Raw genomic sequence first — 17,328 nt, forward strand, 5'->3', positions numbered from 1 at the left:
AATTTTTAAGCAAGGGAGCAACGTAGTCATATTTGCCTTTTAGAAACATAATTCCAGTAGTCATCTGGAGAATGGAATGGAATAAAGAAGATGAAAATGAATTTAACAATCCAGATGAGAAACACTGAGGACTTCAATTAAAACAGCAGGAATGAAGTAATCATGGTGGTGGCACACAGACAGAGAAAAGAAACAACCTGGAGACAAAAATTAAGATGTGTTTGTAAACACTTGATGGGGAGAATTAGGGAGAAGGAAGAATCAAGGATAACTCTGGTCACTGGCTTAAGTAACCCGAGTATATGTGGTGCTAAGCACTATGACAGGGAATGCAAAGGAGAAACAGCTAACTAGGGTGGGGTATGGGGGAAGGCAGTTTGGACTTCTTCATATGAGACTGTGTTCATATGAGATATGTCTGTGATATAAAAATAGCAGAATTTGTAAACCGAAGAGTGCAAACCATTACTATGTCACACATCAAACGACAAACCAAGAAAGGAGTTTAAAGCTTTAAAAAAGATCCTTTATAATAAAAATAGGCTATAAGTAAGTAGTAGTGTTAAGGATAGAGTATGAATACAGGCCACTGAGTACATTTTATTCCATTAGTCAAAAAAATTTTGACCAATTTTTTAAAAAATTTTAACCCTATGTTTACCAAAAAAAAAAAAGTCATTCATACATCAAACTGGGTTTTCCTTGTTTGTTTTTTTTTTAAGATTTTATTTATTTATTTGAGAGAGAGAATGAGAGAGAGAGAGAGCACATGAGAGAGGCAGGGTCAGAGGGAGAAGCAGACTCCCCGCCAAGCAGGGAACCCAATGCGGGACTCGATCCCGGCGGGACTCCAGGATCATGACCTGAGCCGAAGGCAGTCGCTTAACCAACTGAGCCACCCAGGTGCCCTCCTTGGTTTTAACAGATTAAAATGACATCATCCAATCTAACTCATGTATTACTTTCAGAGACGATGCAAATGGAAATATTTTTGCCATTCCAGTGAATATTTCTAAAAAAGCAAATGCCTATGGATGTTACTGCATCTTTAAAAGAAAAAGGAAAGAAACAGACACCACAGTTCTCCAAGGCTGGCTGTATTTCCCACATGGCAGAAAAACCATTAAAAATCGCCTTCAAGAGTTTCAATATGTATTGTAACACAGATGTCACTCCTTCAGTCTGCTCACTGACTTCTTAGACCACTTGGTTAGAAGACCGTTCTCACTGCTGGTTAACTGCTATTGGTACTTGGTAGGCTCTACATTTTAAACTTCTGTAAAGAACCTTTATTTCATGTAATTTAATTTTGTGCTGAATATTCTTCAAAGGACTTTATAAATAATATAATATTTTAAATAAATCTCCAATTCACTTGTCTTTCTACCATATTGTTGCTTTCTCCAACTTTATTTCCAAATTCCAGGTAGATTCAAGAGGAACCCAAAGACTGGCAATCTTCCTATAAAGCCAATGACCATAAGAAAGAAGCCCTTGAACATGAGAAAGAATCCATAAATTTCAAAGATCATGCCTATCAAAGGCCAACTAACAAGGACTACAAACACAACACCCAGGAAAAACCCTATAGCTTTCATTTTAGGTTTTTGGAAGAAGAATCTGAATGTTCTTTGTAAACCAATTACAAAAGCCAAGCCAGCTACAAAGAAAACATTACCCAACAGCCAATAGTGCTTTGTCAAATAAAAGAATCATTCCAAAGCACAAGGAAAACACTCCATATCCTGTTAATCCATTTCAGTTTTCTGGGTGTCCATTAGGAAGATCATGGCTGCAGTGGTGAGGGCAGTGGCGACAGAACCTCAGGGCACCCAGGGCAGGAAGCAAAGTCAGGAGAAAAGAAGCTGGGAAGCAGACCAGGCAAGAGCCGTCACATCTTCTGGAAAGATGCAGCCACCCCTACCCCAGCTTCAAGACCACCTGAAACCTTTTAAAGACATCACAGGCAAAGTGTTTCACAAGTTCTCTAAAAAGAAAGAGAGCTGTGGTTTGGAAGATGGAAGTCGTGCACACATTCACTGTTCAACTAAAGGCCAAGCATCCAGTCAAAAATATACTACATACATTAGAGAGCCTGGTGTCATAAAAGCCAAAGGAAAGGAATTCCAAGAAGGAAGAAGTGGTTGTCAGTGTCAGATACTACTAGCAGTAATAGATTCAAGAGGCCATGAAACTGGGCAATTGGTTAATAAATAAACTTAAGATAACTTTTTCCACTGGTAGAACTGGGATGGTGTATGGAGCAGAAATTACATTGGGAAGCATCAGAGAATATGTGATGTTAAAAGCAGAGGAAGCTAATATGGTAGATATTTATGCAAGAAGTTTGTTGGAGAAGAAAAGAGAAATATAAGAGCAGTTTGGGTGAATAACCAGGGTCAAGTGATAGAGAAATCTGAATGTTTCAGATAGAGAAAAACTATCTTGATCCCACATTATATCGTTGCAAGATTCTTACATTTTATATAAAGTGGTACAATATTAACTCTAAGGATAATATTGTAATACCTAAGCAAGGATGAGATGGTAGGCTGAGGATGCATACTATAAATCCCTAGAGCAACTAGTAAAATAAAAAATGCAAAGAGATATAGTTGAAAAATGTAAATAAGACGATGTTACACCTCTCTTTAAAATCCCCTTCAGTGGTTTCTTAACTCACGATGAATTTTAAATTTCTTAACATGACCTTCTGATCAATTCCTGTCTACCTCTGCTATAATGTGCTAAGGGCAAGTAGAAATTAACGAAGAGCTTTAAAGTGAATGACTTTGATCATACCAGTATTTTAAGAAGATAACATGGCCATGGACAACAATATGTAGCATGAGCTGCAGCGAAAGTGCACAGCAAGGAGAATCACAGGACAGTTCCTGTCAGGTCAGAGCTTGTAAGGACCTGAACAAAGGTAGTAGTGATGGGATTAAAAATGAGGGGACTGATTTAAAGAAAATTTCTCAGATAAACTTACACAACTAGGTTAGCACTTGGATTCGTACGTATTGGGGGATGTGATAATGGCAAGGGATACATCGAAGAGGATTCTCATGTTTCAACAGACAGGGAACAGAGAAAAACCATCTTTCAGGGGTTAGATGAAGATGCCTAGCATGTAGCTAGAGATAGAGCAATACAGGGCTTGGGGGAAAAGTCAAAGCCTTAGAAGTCGATTCAGAAGTCACTGGCATATAGTGTAAGATTGCTTGATACAGACTTAGAAGAATTACTAGGTCTAAGGCATAGGGAAAACAACAGAAACCAAGAGAGAGGGGAAGAGATGACCAAGAAAGGCCAGAGACCCAAGAACAACCCTTAACTGAGTACTTATTATGTGCTAGGCACTGTTGTAAGCACTTCTCAGATATTATCCTGTTTAATTCCTCCCAAGCATCGTATTATTATCCACATTTCAAGATGAGGAAGCTGAGTTAAGAAGAGTTAACCAGCTACCCCGAGGTTACACAGGAACTAGATGATGTAGCTAAGGTTAAAATTTACATTCACTGACCCTAGATCCTGACTCTTAACCATGATTAACCTGATTATGATGATGATATATTTATAATACCATGGCAGCCACTACTGGTAATAAGGATGAGGATGAAGAGAGCAGCCATTATTCACTGAGCACTCAAAAAGTGCCAGACACAAGGGGGTGGGAGGGATGGGGTGGCTGGGTGATGGGCATTGGGGAGGGTATGTGCTATGGTGAGTGCTGTGAATTGTGTAAGACTGATGAATCACAGACCTGTACCCCTGAAACAAATAACATATTATATGTTAATTTAAAAAAAAGAAAAAAAAGTGCCAGACACAGCTCAACAATCTGCAGTTAACATCTCATCCAACTCCTAACAACCTGCAAGAGAAGTATGATTATTTTATCTTCAATTTCATAGATATAAAGTTGAAGCTCAGAGAAATTCTATTATTTCCCACTATCACAGAGCTAACCAGTAACAATGCTGGGATTCAAATTTAGAATAGACTGAGGCATCTTTGAATTTGGAAACAAGGTGAATTTTAAAGAGTAGAGCTTATATAAGTGGGTAGCTGAGAAAATCTGTAAAAAACTTAAGTTTACTGGGGTTTTAAAAGTGGATAAACTGAATAGATAAAATCATTAACAATAAGGTTTTTATTTTTACTACCTGACGCTTTAAAGAGATCAGCTCCATGTCCAGCTGCCGCAGGATGGTGTTGGCTGCATTGGGACTACAGGAAACAGCTACCACATCTTCCTGGGTTAAATACATGCCCTTAGGTGGACGGCACTTAGAACGCTGAGAATGATGGCGGTGTTGTAAACTCTGATACTCTCTCCTTCCAAGTCCAATCTTGCTAGTTTGGACAGGTTGTTCAGCATTACCCTGGAAGAATAAAGATAGAATAGTAAGTCATTTGGTTTTCATGCATGTATAAACCAAAGAAAGTCTATTAATGGAAGTATCTGCTACATTAAGTACACCTAAAAAATACTTCTAACCAATTACCTTATGTACAAGTACACACACACAGACACACATGTAGCACTCATCAACTGGGGGAAAATAAGCACACACCATAGTGTATCCCTGATTAATCCACTCAATAAAATGTCTGGTGTCTAGCCCAGATGACTATGAACAAATAAAAAAGTAAGTTGGATTCTAAACTATTCTTGTTTGCTTCAAAATGGAATATATTTTCCCTCAGCAATACAGGGCCTGAAAAAAAAAAGCTGTAACTTATTAAGTGCAAAGTTTTTTAGGAAAATTAAAAAGGGGCAAATGAGGAATTACGACAAGTGGCAGATAATACTTCATTCTCACTTCAGAGTTGTTGAAAGAGAACTATGCCTCTAAAGATTAAAAAGGACACAGAATTATCTTAATCTTAACATTTCTAAACTCTAAATCTATTTATCTGTGAATAAAATAAAATGTGAATTTGTATTTTGAAAGAGGTTAGGATAGTTCAAATAATAAGGACCATGAACTCCTAAGTAAGATTTCATTATTACTTGCAATATTCTTAAAGTGTGATATAAAAATACAGTGTTATTCTGTGCTTCTGAGACAGGAATTCATTTGAAACGGTGCCCACTAGGTTGAAGGGCAACCTAATTTCAACTGATTAGATTTAATGCTCCAATTCTTTAGAAAAGGAACTCTGAGTAAAAGTCAAAAAACAATCATAATAACGAAGCATAATCCACTTCACTGCTTAACACCTAACGCAAAGCAACCCATGGCAAATTTGATGGTCAAGGAAATCCCTCCCAGTGTAGTGCTCCTAAAATTGCTGGACAAAGTATTTTTTTAAAACATCTTTAAAAATTTAACTCTGAGGTGGCAGGGAAGTGAGAAAATTCCTCAGAGTCCAGAAATAATGAGAAAGCAGAAACCTAAGGGTCTAAGTGAGTCTGCTGGGGCTGGCATACGCCTAAGGTCCAGGCTCAGCGGGCAATAGTTGTAGGTCACAGCAGACATCGCCAGACCCCTGGGAGGGGACACATTATTGTGCGAAGCAGAAAAAAATGCTCCTGTCTTGTGGAGGAAGAGGGTAATGAAAGAGAGACGTGCCTATCTCACCCTCGGCTGAATGAAAAGGGAAGATAGTCAGAAAGTCTTCCCTGAGAATCCCCAATCACAGGCCTACATTAAAGCTGATCTGGGGGGCGCCTGGGTGGCTCAGTCGGTTAAGCGACTGCCTTCGGCTCAGGTCATGATCCTGGAGTCCCGGGATCCAGTCCCGCATCGGGCTTCCTGCTCAGTGAGGAGCCTGCTTCTCCCTCTGACCTTCCCCCCTCTCATGTGCTCTCTCTCTCTCATTCTCACTCTCTCAAAATAAATAAATCTTTAAAAAAAAAAAAAGCTGATTTGGGGACTAAATTTATATGAACTGTCTGACCTGAAAAATCCCAAATCGGAAATTTAAAGTGTCTCAGGTTGGTAGGGCCTTCAGACACTTAGCAAAAACAAATGCAAAGTGTCTCTAGAAAAATGCATTTTAAACCCAGGTCTCAAAAATTTTCCACAAGTATGTTCCAAGGAAAATGAGGTCCCAACCACAAACTGCTAAACAAGCCCCATGAGTGAGAGACAGCAGAAGCAAACAATAGAATTAGATCTGCAAAGACTGCAGATATTAGAATTACTGGATAGGGGCGCCTGGGTGGCTCAGTCGTTAAGCATCTGCCTTCAGCTCAGGTCATGATCCCGGGGTTCTGTGATCAAGCCTTTCCATCAGTCTCCCTGCTCTGAGGGAAGGCTGCTTCTCCCTCTCCCACTCCCCCTGCTTGTGTTCCCTCTCTTGCTGTCTCTCTCTCTAATAAATAAATAAAGTCTTAAAAATAAAAAAGAATTACTGGATAAAGAGAATACAACAAATGTGTTACATGTACTTAAAGAGATAAATGACAGAATTGAAAATATGGAATATTCTTTTAGGAGTCTATCAAAACTGACTAAGCAGATATGCAAAAGAACCAAACAGAACATCTAGAAATTAAAAAATAGTATAAATAAGATTAGAAACTCAGTGGATGGGTTCCTTAGCAGATTAGACAGAGCTCAAAAGAACAGGAGTGACTTAGAATGTACATATGATAAAAATTACCACAATGCAGTACAGAAATATGGAAAGACAAAAAGATGGAAAATGAGTGGTTAAGAGACATGTGAAACTCCATTAGATTTCTAAAAGGATTCCCAAAAGAAAGAATAGAGAGAATGAGGAAGACAATATTCAAAGAGGCAACAAATGAGAATTTCACAGAACTTAAGAAATAGGATTCAAGAAGTACGATGAATCCAAAACAAATTAAAAAAAAAAAATCCAGTCAGATACATTAAAGTGAAACACCACTAAAGACAAAGAAGAGACCATAAAAGCAGAGAAAAAGACAAATTACCTCCAAAGGAACGATAATTAGCAGCAGACTTTTCTGCAGGAATGACAGAAATCAGAAGCAGTAGAATATTATCTTTAAATAGTAATGGTAAACCTAGGAGTCTAAACCCAGCAAAACCAGGGTTTCAAGAACAAGGGAGAAATAGACATTTTGGACACACCAAAACTGACTATTTATAAGTAACAGACTCACTAAATTAACTTGTACAAGATATATTTCAGGAAAAGGGGAATCGATTTTTGAAGAAAGATCTAAGATTCAAGAAAGAATGATGAGTAAATTTTAAACATGTATGTAGATACAAATAAACAATGACTATATGTTTGAGAGATTTAAAAAAACAAGATGTAACTAAAATTGAATAAAAACAGCATATAAATCAGGAGGGTAGTGACGGAAGTCAAAACAGTCTAAGGGCCAATATTAGTCAGAAAGTTATTTTTAAAAAACCCAATTATTAGACTTTAAGTTAAATACGTAGGAAAAACTTCCAGGCTACACAATAAGAATAGAAGTATAGAAACATCCCAAATTGGCAGAGAATAAAAAAGTGGAACTGGAGATGATGGAGTCTTAATGGAAAAAAAAAAAGAAAGAAGGAAAGAAAAAAGCAAGCCATGAAGGAGGAGAAAACTGGAAAAAGCAAGTCAAATAAAAGGTAAAAAATAAGAAAGAACAAAAATATACAGAGATCAGTGATCATGACAGATATAAAGGGACTAAACTCTCCAGATAAATTATAAAATCCTACCAATATGCTCCTCATAAGACACACACTTAAATTGGGATGACATAGAAATGTTGAAAAAAACTAATAAAGATATACCAGGCAAATACTTAATAAAAGATGGCAGAGTTATATCAGACAAAATAATTTTTAAAGCAGAAGACATAGAAAATATGTAAAAATTTTTGAGACCTGGGTTTGAAGTGCATTTTTTTTTTTAAGGTTTTATTATTTATTTGACAGAGAGAGGGAGAGAGACAGCGAGAGAGGGAACACAAGCAGGGGGAGTGGGAGAGGGAGAAACAGGCTTCCCTCGGAGCAGGGAGCCTGATGCAAGGCTCGATCACAGAACCCCGGAATCATGACCTGAGCCGAAGGCAGACACTTAACGACTGAGTCACCCAGGTGCCCCTGAAGTGCATTCTTCTAGAGACACATATTGATAAAGGGTTCAATTCAGCAGCAGAATAAAACAATTCCAGACCTCTACTCTATGCACCTAATAACAATAGCTTTGAAATACAGAGTGTCACTTCTCAATTGATCAGATAAGCAGATAACAAAAACTACACTAGCAAGGCAAGCAGTAAGAGAACATAGATTTCAAGCATAGAACTGACAAGCTACAATTAATAGACAGAATCCTATAACTAAATGAGTATTATTTTCTTCTCAAACACACATGGAAAAACATTTATGAAAATTCTGTATTCTAGGCTTGGATGTTTCAAAACATGTCATCAAAATCCTCAACATTCCAGCCACTGAGAAGTGGGATCTATATCCCCTCCCTTGATTCTGGACCAACTTCAGTAACTCACTTAAAACCCACAGAATGCAACAGAAGTGATGTTGAATAACTTCCAAGGCTAGGCCAGAAGAGGCTGGGTAGTTTCCACTTAGTGCTTTCGAAATAAATGCTCTGGAGAAAACCAACCCATGGTAAGAAGCCAGATTACTCACGGGCCACCAGGCTAGAGAGGAATGCCAGTTGGCAGCTAGCGTATCAACGACCAGTCATGTAAGCGAGTTGAAAACCTTTGATTATATTTTGGTTGATACTGAAACATTAAAACCATTCTAAAATTAGGAATAAGGTAAAAATATTTGTTATCATAACTTCTCTTCAACATTATAGAGGTGAATCTAACCAGTTTAGTAAGGGAAGAAATAAAAGGTATGTAAGAACTGAAAAGAAATAAAACTATTATTTTCAGATGACATAAATCTCTTCATAGGAAATGCAAACGTATCTACAAATAAATTACACAAAGGCTGCTTTTCTCCCTATTATGTAGATCTCCACTTCTCTTCTACAATGTAGATTCAATGGAATATCTGTTAGGGCTTTTCTAGGAATGGATAAGCTTCAAGAGCAAAGGTCCAAGAATAGCCAACTACTTACTCCTTAAAAACCACCCCCAAGCAGTGGGACTTACCCTAGCAGCTATCAAGACTTATCATAAAGCTATAGCAATTAAGACACTGTGGGACTGACAAGAGGAGCAGAAGAGACAGTCATGCATACACAAATAAGAATAGAATATCATTTATGATAAAGCTGACAGTGCAGACCAGTTGAAAGAGATGAACTCACTTCCATATTAGAAAACAAAAATAAAAATGGATTTCTACCTCACATCATGAACAAACCTTAATTACTGACAGAACAAGGACTTAAGTGTAAAAAGCAAAACTTGAAAGCTTAAATTTGAAAATATAAAAGAACATTGAAATTTGAATCTGTACCTGCTTCTGATGTAATAGTTGTCCATCAAAAACATGTGAAGAGAGTAAAAAGATAAACCACAAACTGCTAAAAGCTGTTGGCAACACATTTAACTAAGGGATTAGTATCCAGAATGCATAAAGAATTCAGTAAGAAAAAAACTTTTATATATTCTGTCTTTAAGAAAAAGAAAAAAACAGCCCCATAGGAAAGTAAGTAAAAAAATAAAACAAACAAACAAAATTTTTTTAAAAAGACACAATAATAGACAATAAACAGATGGAAAAATATTCAGCTCATTAGTAATCTGATGAAATCGAGAACACAATGATACCATTTCATATTACCAGATTTGTAACATTTTAAAAGTCTGATTATATCAAGTGTTGGGAAGGAAGTAGATAATAAGTACTCTTACAGCCCAAGAGAAGTACAACTGACCCTTGAACAATGCAGGGGATGGGGACACTGACCTTGCCTGCAATCAAAACTCTGTGTGTAACTTGTGACTCCTCAAAAACTTAATTACTAACAGCCTACTGTTGATCAGAAGCCTTACTGACAACACAGTTGATCAACACATCTTTTGTATGTTGTATGTATTATATACCATATTCTTACAATAAACTTAGCTAGAAAAAAGAAAATGTTTTGAAGAAAATCTTAAGGAAAAGAAAATAAATCTACAGTACTGTACTTATTGAACACATCTGCATGAAAGCAGACCCACGCAGTTCAAACCTGTGTTGTTCAAGAGTCAACTTTACTAGGTAACGGCAAAGATGAACATGGTTATAACCCTAGAGTAATTCCACTCCAAACACTCCTAGGGTCCTAGGGTATTATTTACTCAATAAATCACTGGTGGCATTTTGGTGGAACAAATCTGTGCTGTGCATTTCAGGAGAGTTGGCATGGCTTTCCCAGCATATGCCACTGTAATAATGAAAAACCCCTCCATAACTTCTAAATGCCCCATAAGGAGGCAATACTAAACCTACTAAACCTGAGAAGCACTATTCCAAAAGAACTCTTATATGTGTGTATTCAGGAAATATTATCAGTATTGTGTACAATAATAATAAACACGAAATGATGTCCATTGGTAAGAAATGGATAAGTTGTGGCATATGCATATAATGGAACACTGTAATATAGCGAGGAAAATGAACTGCAAAAACATGTTGGATAACAACAACAAAATGCAAGTAGCTGAAAGACATATATGATTCCATTTAAATAAAAGTTTGAAGTGGACAAAACTCAAAGACGGTCAGAGATACATATGTATGTGATAAAACTATTTAAAAAAGGAAGTGAATAACTGATAGAGTTCAGGATAGGGTTCCCTTTTCAGGATAGAGGTTCTCTGGAGAGAAGGGAGAGGGGTACAATTAAGGAAACATACACACAGGACTTTTGTTTCTTAAGCTCAGTGATGGAGATGCCGGTTGTTTTACTCTTCTTCAAACTCTACATACTGTATGATAATATATAGTTCACAATTTTTAAAAGTTTATAAAAAAAAAACCTTCTATATAATGTGTCAATAACATGCAGAAGCAGGTATGCAGATCTGTGTTAAAGGCAGTAATACAGTATCATTCCTGCCTGTGTCCCTATCATTTGTGAAAGAGCAGAGGAATGAATGAAGCTGCTGACATACAGTACCTGCCCTGAACCACAACCTGGAAAATTCCTTTTAACATTTTTTTTTCAAGATTTTACTTATTTATTTGGGGGGGGGTGCAGAGGGAGAAGCAGACTCCCCGCTGAGCAGGGAGCCTGCCTCCGCGGCTTGATTCCAGGACCCTGGGATCATGACTTGAGCCGAAGGCAGACGCTTAACCGACTGAGCCACCCAGGCGCCCTCCTTTTAACATTTTTTAACTTATACTTTCCTTATGCTAATAGTATGAGATCACAGGCAAACAAAGGCCAAATGCATATGTATCATCTCACATTGTTGGACAGAACAGAATTACACATACATAAGTTCTCTAGATAACTCAAATCCCTAATCTCTTACATTTATACAGTAAATAAGTTTATAATGTATATTTGCATTCATTATAATAAATTTGACTGAATGCTTACTATGTTTCTGGCCCTGTAGATAGATTCTTGCTCTTAAAGAGCTTACCACAAAGTGATAGGCAGGCAAAATAGGGGACCCCCAACGAGTATTTTAATAGATTTAAAGAAAAATAAGGAGGTGGTCAATTCAAGATAAAGCACAGGAGAGATTTCATAAAGAAGTTACATTTTACAAAGTTATAAGGAATTGCCTAGGCAGATTTGGGAAGAAAGACAATTCCAGAAAAAAAGAACCAACATAACCACAGGACAAAAGCCAGGGACCTTAAGACTTTTCTAAAACACTGTTAGGGGGCGCCTGGGTGGCTCAGATGGTTAAGCGTCTGCCTTCGGCTCAGGTCATGATCCCAGGGTCCTGGGATCGAGTCCCGCATCCGGCTCCCTGCTCAGCGGGGAGCCTGCTTCTCCCTCTGCTTCTCTCTCTCTCTCTCCGTCTCTCATGAATAAATAAATAAAATCTTTAAAAAAAAATAAAATAAAACACTGTTAGTAATTTGAAATATGTGGGGTGGGTTGGGGTGGGGAATGCCGCACTAGAGAGCTCTGTGTTTTATCCTAATCCTACAGACAAAGCCATGGAAGGGTTGCAAGCAGTAAGTCTGGTTTCATGTGCTCTCTCTCTCTCTCATTCTCTCTCTCAAATAAATAAAATCTTAAGAAAAAAAAAATTGCTTTGGCAACAGGGTTAAAGAACAGACTGGAGGGGGTAGTGTGGAGAGTCAAGAGGCCAGGAGGGAAGACAGAAAATTCCAATAATTCAGAGAAAAGATGAAAACCTAGAAGTAAGGCAGTTGCATAGAACATAAAGGACAAAATTTACAGTTACTTGAGAGAAAAAATTAGGGTGACAGACATAGGGGAGAGTATGTGCTATGGGTGAACCCTGTGAATTGTGGAACACTGATGAAGCACAGACCTGTACTCCTAAAACAAATAATACATTATATGTTAATAAAAAAACTAAAAAAAAAAGATAAAATGAACAGAATTGCAAAAGTATAGACTAGTATAGTATAAAATAATAATAGAGAAAGAAAAAAGTCACTAAAATTGAGACACAAGAGTTAAAAAAGTAGACAAAGGCCACCTGGGTGGCTCAGTTAAGTGTCTGCCTTTAGCTCAGGTCATGATTCTGGAGTCCCGGGATCAATCCCCAGATCCCCAAATCGGGTTCCCTGCTCAGTGGGGAGTCTGCTTCTCCCACTGCCCCTCACCCTGCTCATGTTTTCTCTCTCTCTCTCAAATAAATAAAATCTTTAAAAAAATTTTTAAAAATTAAAAAGTAGACAAGAATCACAGAATCGCCTGAAACCAATATTGTACTGTATGCTAACTAGAGTTGATATAAAATTTGAAAAATAAAATAGGCCACTGGGGCGGCAGGGGGAAGAATCATAGAATCAGTAAGTCAAAGAAGAGATTTTCAGGAAGAAGGGAGAGGTCAGTAACTTGAAATGATATAGAAAGCATAAGCAGAATACAATGAACAATCAGTCACTGGATGTGGCAGTTAGGTTGACCTCTGTTAGCTGTTTCAGTGACGTGGAAAGACAGAAGCCTGATTGAAGCAAAGTCAAAAGAGAAGTAGTAGGAAGGAGCAGAGTTTTTTCTAGACTGGTAGAGAGATAGTTTACGCTTTTACACAGAAGACATGAGCATAATTTGGGCTGCAATGAAAAGGTTGAAGATACAGCATTAGAGGGATAACTGATGGGAAAAGTCGTAGTCATGACATGAAGGGACAGACAGGATCAAACAAGGGAAGGGACCTTTGTTACGTGAGAGAGAGGCATTGAGGCAGACTTCATTCAGTAAATGTTCCAGAGTATCATTTCATAGTAATAGATCTATAAGATTTTTGAAATTTTAATGTTCTCAGTATAAACATGCTCAGATGAAAAGGGTAGTAGAGTAGCACAGAGGTCAGAGAGAAGGCTGGAATTTAAGGGAGTTCCTGCTTGATATTTTCTCTGTTAAGTTACCAGCCAAGCTTTTGGGGGGAATGGAGAGATGGTAGGTGATGTGTAGAAAGGGATGCATGTTCAAAATACCTGCTCAAACAATGAATAAAACAACCTTTTATTCAAGATCTACTATGTACTGCATGCGGTAAGAAGTGCTTCTGTACATATTATCTCTTTGATTCCCAAACAATCCTATTGTTTTCATTTTACCAAGGGAAAACACTGAGGCTTAGAGGTTAAATAACCACTGAGAGGCATAAGGACTGCACTGAGATCTGAAATCATTTTTTCTAAGTGGCAACAATTTACATGATTGTGTCATTTTCTCCTGCTGTGCCTCTCAGACCAAGAACAGCAACAGACCCAGCATTGTGGGTTCACAGGGTTAGGGAAGGTATGGCAGAAGACAGAGAAATGGGGAGTTAAAGATACGGGAAAAGAGCAATTTAAGTAGTTGATCACTGGGTCTATGGCTGAGGGAAACTAGGCAGACTTGGGAAAAAATAAAGGAATCAAGTAATTTGAGAACACTTAGCAGTAGTAAGAAAATCAGTAAAATAACAAATTGAGGTAAGAGTAGGATCCTTAAAATGTCACTGATCAAGTTTAAGATGATGACAAGGGCCAGAATGGGCCAATGGCACTGAGGAATGGAGGTCATTAAGTAAGATGAAGTTACATTGTCTCCCAATTTTGATCTTCACTAATCCACAGCTGTCTATACCTCACAAGCCTTTACCCTTCAATATTTGGTCTATTTTTTACAATTATGTGATTCCTTGCCTGTGTAAATGAGTATGGATATCAATTTAGCCTTTTCCTAGTGATCTGAAGTCATCATTATTATCATCATTTTGAGGAACAGGAGTGCTTTTCTAGTTGGGGATTCTTCCATCTCTTCCTTTGAGGCAGCTTTTATTTTCACTGCTATCAGTACCCAGCTACTACAGATCATCTCCAACTTATGACGGTTCCAGTTACAGTTTTTCAACTTTACGATGGTATGAAAGCCACAGGCATTCGACAGAAACCGTACTCTGAATTTTTTTTTTTCCAAGCAGGCGATGTGCAGTAAAATGCTCTCTCATGATGCTGGGTGGGGGCAGTGAGCCGCAGCTCCCAGTCGGCCACGCAAACACGAGAACAACCGATACCCTGACAACCACTGTGTGTATTTACAACCATTCTGTGTTTCACTTTCAGTACAGTATTCAATTACATGAAATATTCAACACTGTATTATAAAATAGGCTCTGTGTTAGATGATTTTGCCCAACTCTAGGCTAATGTATGTTCGGAGCACATTTAAGGTAAGCTCGGCTAAGTGCTGACGTTTGCTAAATTAGGTATATTAAATGCAGTTCTGAATTACAACATTTTCAGTTTATGATGAGTTTATTGGGATATAACCCCATTGTAAGTTGAGGAAGATCTAATTTCTAATTTGCTATAATATGGAACAAAACAAGTGTTTTTAAGAAAAATTGGGTAACAAAACCAGGAAGTTGAATTTTACACAATATTATACTCATATTGTATCATCTGAGGGTGGTTTTCTTTCTTTGGATTGAAGACTAGCAATTGTGGCAGGGCTTTTACACTTCTAAGTGGATGAGATAACCCAACAATTATTTAACCTACTGGCTAACTGGGAGTTCTAGATATTACTTTTTTTCCCAAAAAACCTCTAATATTGAAATTTACTACTTCCTACACCATGATATAAAAATGTTTTTCTTAACATTAAGTACAATTTATTCTCTTTTGCATGGATTTGTAGAACAATTACAAGCACTCTAATGATAATCATTACCTCTTTCTTGGCTTCTTTTTTTGGATCATAATCACTATCATTTCCATCCATTGGGTGTGTTTCTTCTACATCATCATCACTGAGAAGAAACAAATTAGTAAACTTAATTCCCTTTTTATTCTATTCCAGTGCTCTTATCAAATTGCAATACACCTTGCTAATAATTTCACTAGACATTCACCAACAAAACAAGAGGTGTCCTTGGGAAGATGACCTTCTATAATTTAGATTTTTGTAGTGTTTAGAAACATTTATCTTTTTGGGTATATAGAATCAAGTTAGCAAACATGTCTACCTAAAAGACAGAGATGCAATAGGAAAGAAATTTAGAAAGAATATCATTTGGGAAAGAGAACACATATATTAATTTGATATAATACTTATTTCATTTCTCCAGTTGGAGGATAAACACAAACACCAATAAGCAAAATGATTTTGTACCACCAGAAAGATATAGCTACAATAATGTGGACTTCAGTTACTCAGGTAATTGTATTCAGGCAATTATGGAAAGAGCATCTTCTAGAGAATATATTTCTTCATGTATTCTAAGGATATGTACTGAATATATCAATACTAAAAGGAAGCACTTGCAAGTACAGTTAAACACAGCTCAAATATAACTCAGTTGTAGTGTTTGCTGGCGATGATTAACAGTTAAAGAGTTAAAGTCCTTAACTATTAAGATTTCTGATCATTCAACTCTTCCTGGAAACATGAATGTAAGGTTAAGAAGTATTTACAATGTGTTGTGATAATTTTTCTACCTTAGGAAATGTAAGCAATCCAATACAGTGTCCCTAACAATATAACTATATAAAGGCATCCAACCTACCTGTCACCCTGATTATGTCTATTGGCTAGTTTACGAGCCTGGCGATCCATCAAGCTTGTCCTGGATCGAGTTTTTTTCCAGGAATAGTAATATTTTACAAGGCTAGCAATTGTCTTATCTGGAAGCTTGGGGAAAAAAAATCATGTTAATATCAGCAAGTTTAATTCATAAACTCTGATTAACAGAAATGAATAATATTTCTGATATTATTCTTTGATACTTAAAGGCATAGATGAAAAATATTTTCATGGGTACATTTAATAATTACAGAACTAAAATGTACTGTTACAGTCATAGTAACCCACCACACCTATGTCATTGACATTTCTGAATGAATATTCCTATTTGTTCTGAGAGGGAAGGGGAGACAAGAAAGTCACAAACATGGTAACAATGCACCCAGATGTCCCCAACACAATGTTAGCATTCAGTGTTTTGTTTTTCTTAAAGAGTTACTCTTTTCTTCCCACCTCTATAAGTTGAAATTTTAAAACTGATACATAATTAACATACCTGAAAATCCACCAGTTTAAAATGTACAATTCAGTGGTTTCTAGCATATTCACTAAGTTATGCAACCATCACTATTTAATTCCAGACATTTTCATAACTTCAAAAAGAAACATTAGTAGTCATCCCCTGGTCTTGCCTTACCCCAGTCTCTTACAACAAGTAATCTACTTTCCATCTCTATGGATTTGTCTATTCTGGACATTTCATATAAATGAGATCATACACTATGTGACCTTTCATGCCTGGCTTTTGTCAGCATCATGTTTTCAAGAAAAGCTATTCAATTTTCGACAATGAATTTTTTGAATCATTTGTCTTAAATCCAGGTTTGAAGATGATAAATAATATAATCAGACTTTAGCTACCAAATAAAGTCTCTGGGTATTAAAATGACTAATCATCATGCACTGATTTGTCATATTGGCAAACAAGGACACATACTCCCAATCAAAAAGGCTCTCTTCAATTATGGAACACACTTAGATATATTTGCAAACATGATCTAATTTTCATCCGTTCAGGTTAAAAGATTCTAATGCAGCAACTTCTCAGGTTTATATTCTTTTGACACAACACTAAAAATTTAAAAACTAGAAATAGTTTTTCTCCTTAAAAACAACAGTGCCTAAACAATATTGAAATACAGAATTTTTAAAAATTGATTTTCACATCCAAAGGAATATAAAGTAGAAAATACAATCCTAATGTTAAAAAATGAAACATTTAAAAATAAA

At 36.8% G+C, this 17,328-nt stretch overlaps 1 protein-coding gene and 1 pseudogene across 6 annotated transcripts in view; both read right to left on the minus strand.

Annotated features, from left to right (window-relative positions):
- RCOR3 (REST corepressor 3) overlaps window positions 1-17,328 on the minus strand; it is a 53,934-nt gene that overhangs the window by 21,928 nt on the left and 14,678 nt on the right. For all 6 annotated transcript variants that reach the window (XM_025877723.2, XM_025877724.2, XM_025877721.2 and 3 more), the window contains exons 6-8: window positions 16,082-16,206; window positions 15,247-15,325; window positions 4,173-4,391 (exon numbers count right to left, since the gene is read on the minus strand). In XM_025877723.2, the coding sequence (XP_025733508.1) occupies window positions 4,173-4,391; window positions 15,247-15,325; window positions 16,082-16,206 (423 nt within the window). The remainder of the gene's footprint in view (window positions 1-4,172; window positions 4,392-15,246; window positions 15,326-16,081; window positions 16,207-17,328) is intronic.
- LOC112828788 (vesicle transport protein GOT1B pseudogene) lies at window positions 964-1,790 on the minus strand (annotated as a pseudogene).

Source organism: Callorhinus ursinus, unplaced genomic scaffold, assembly GCF_003265705.2.
Source record: "Callorhinus ursinus isolate GAN/ISIS: 27379988/994484 unplaced genomic scaffold, GSC_fseal_2.0 scaffold13, whole genome shotgun sequence".
NCBI classification, from domain to species: domain Eukaryota; kingdom Metazoa; phylum Chordata; class Mammalia; order Carnivora; family Otariidae; genus Callorhinus; species Callorhinus ursinus.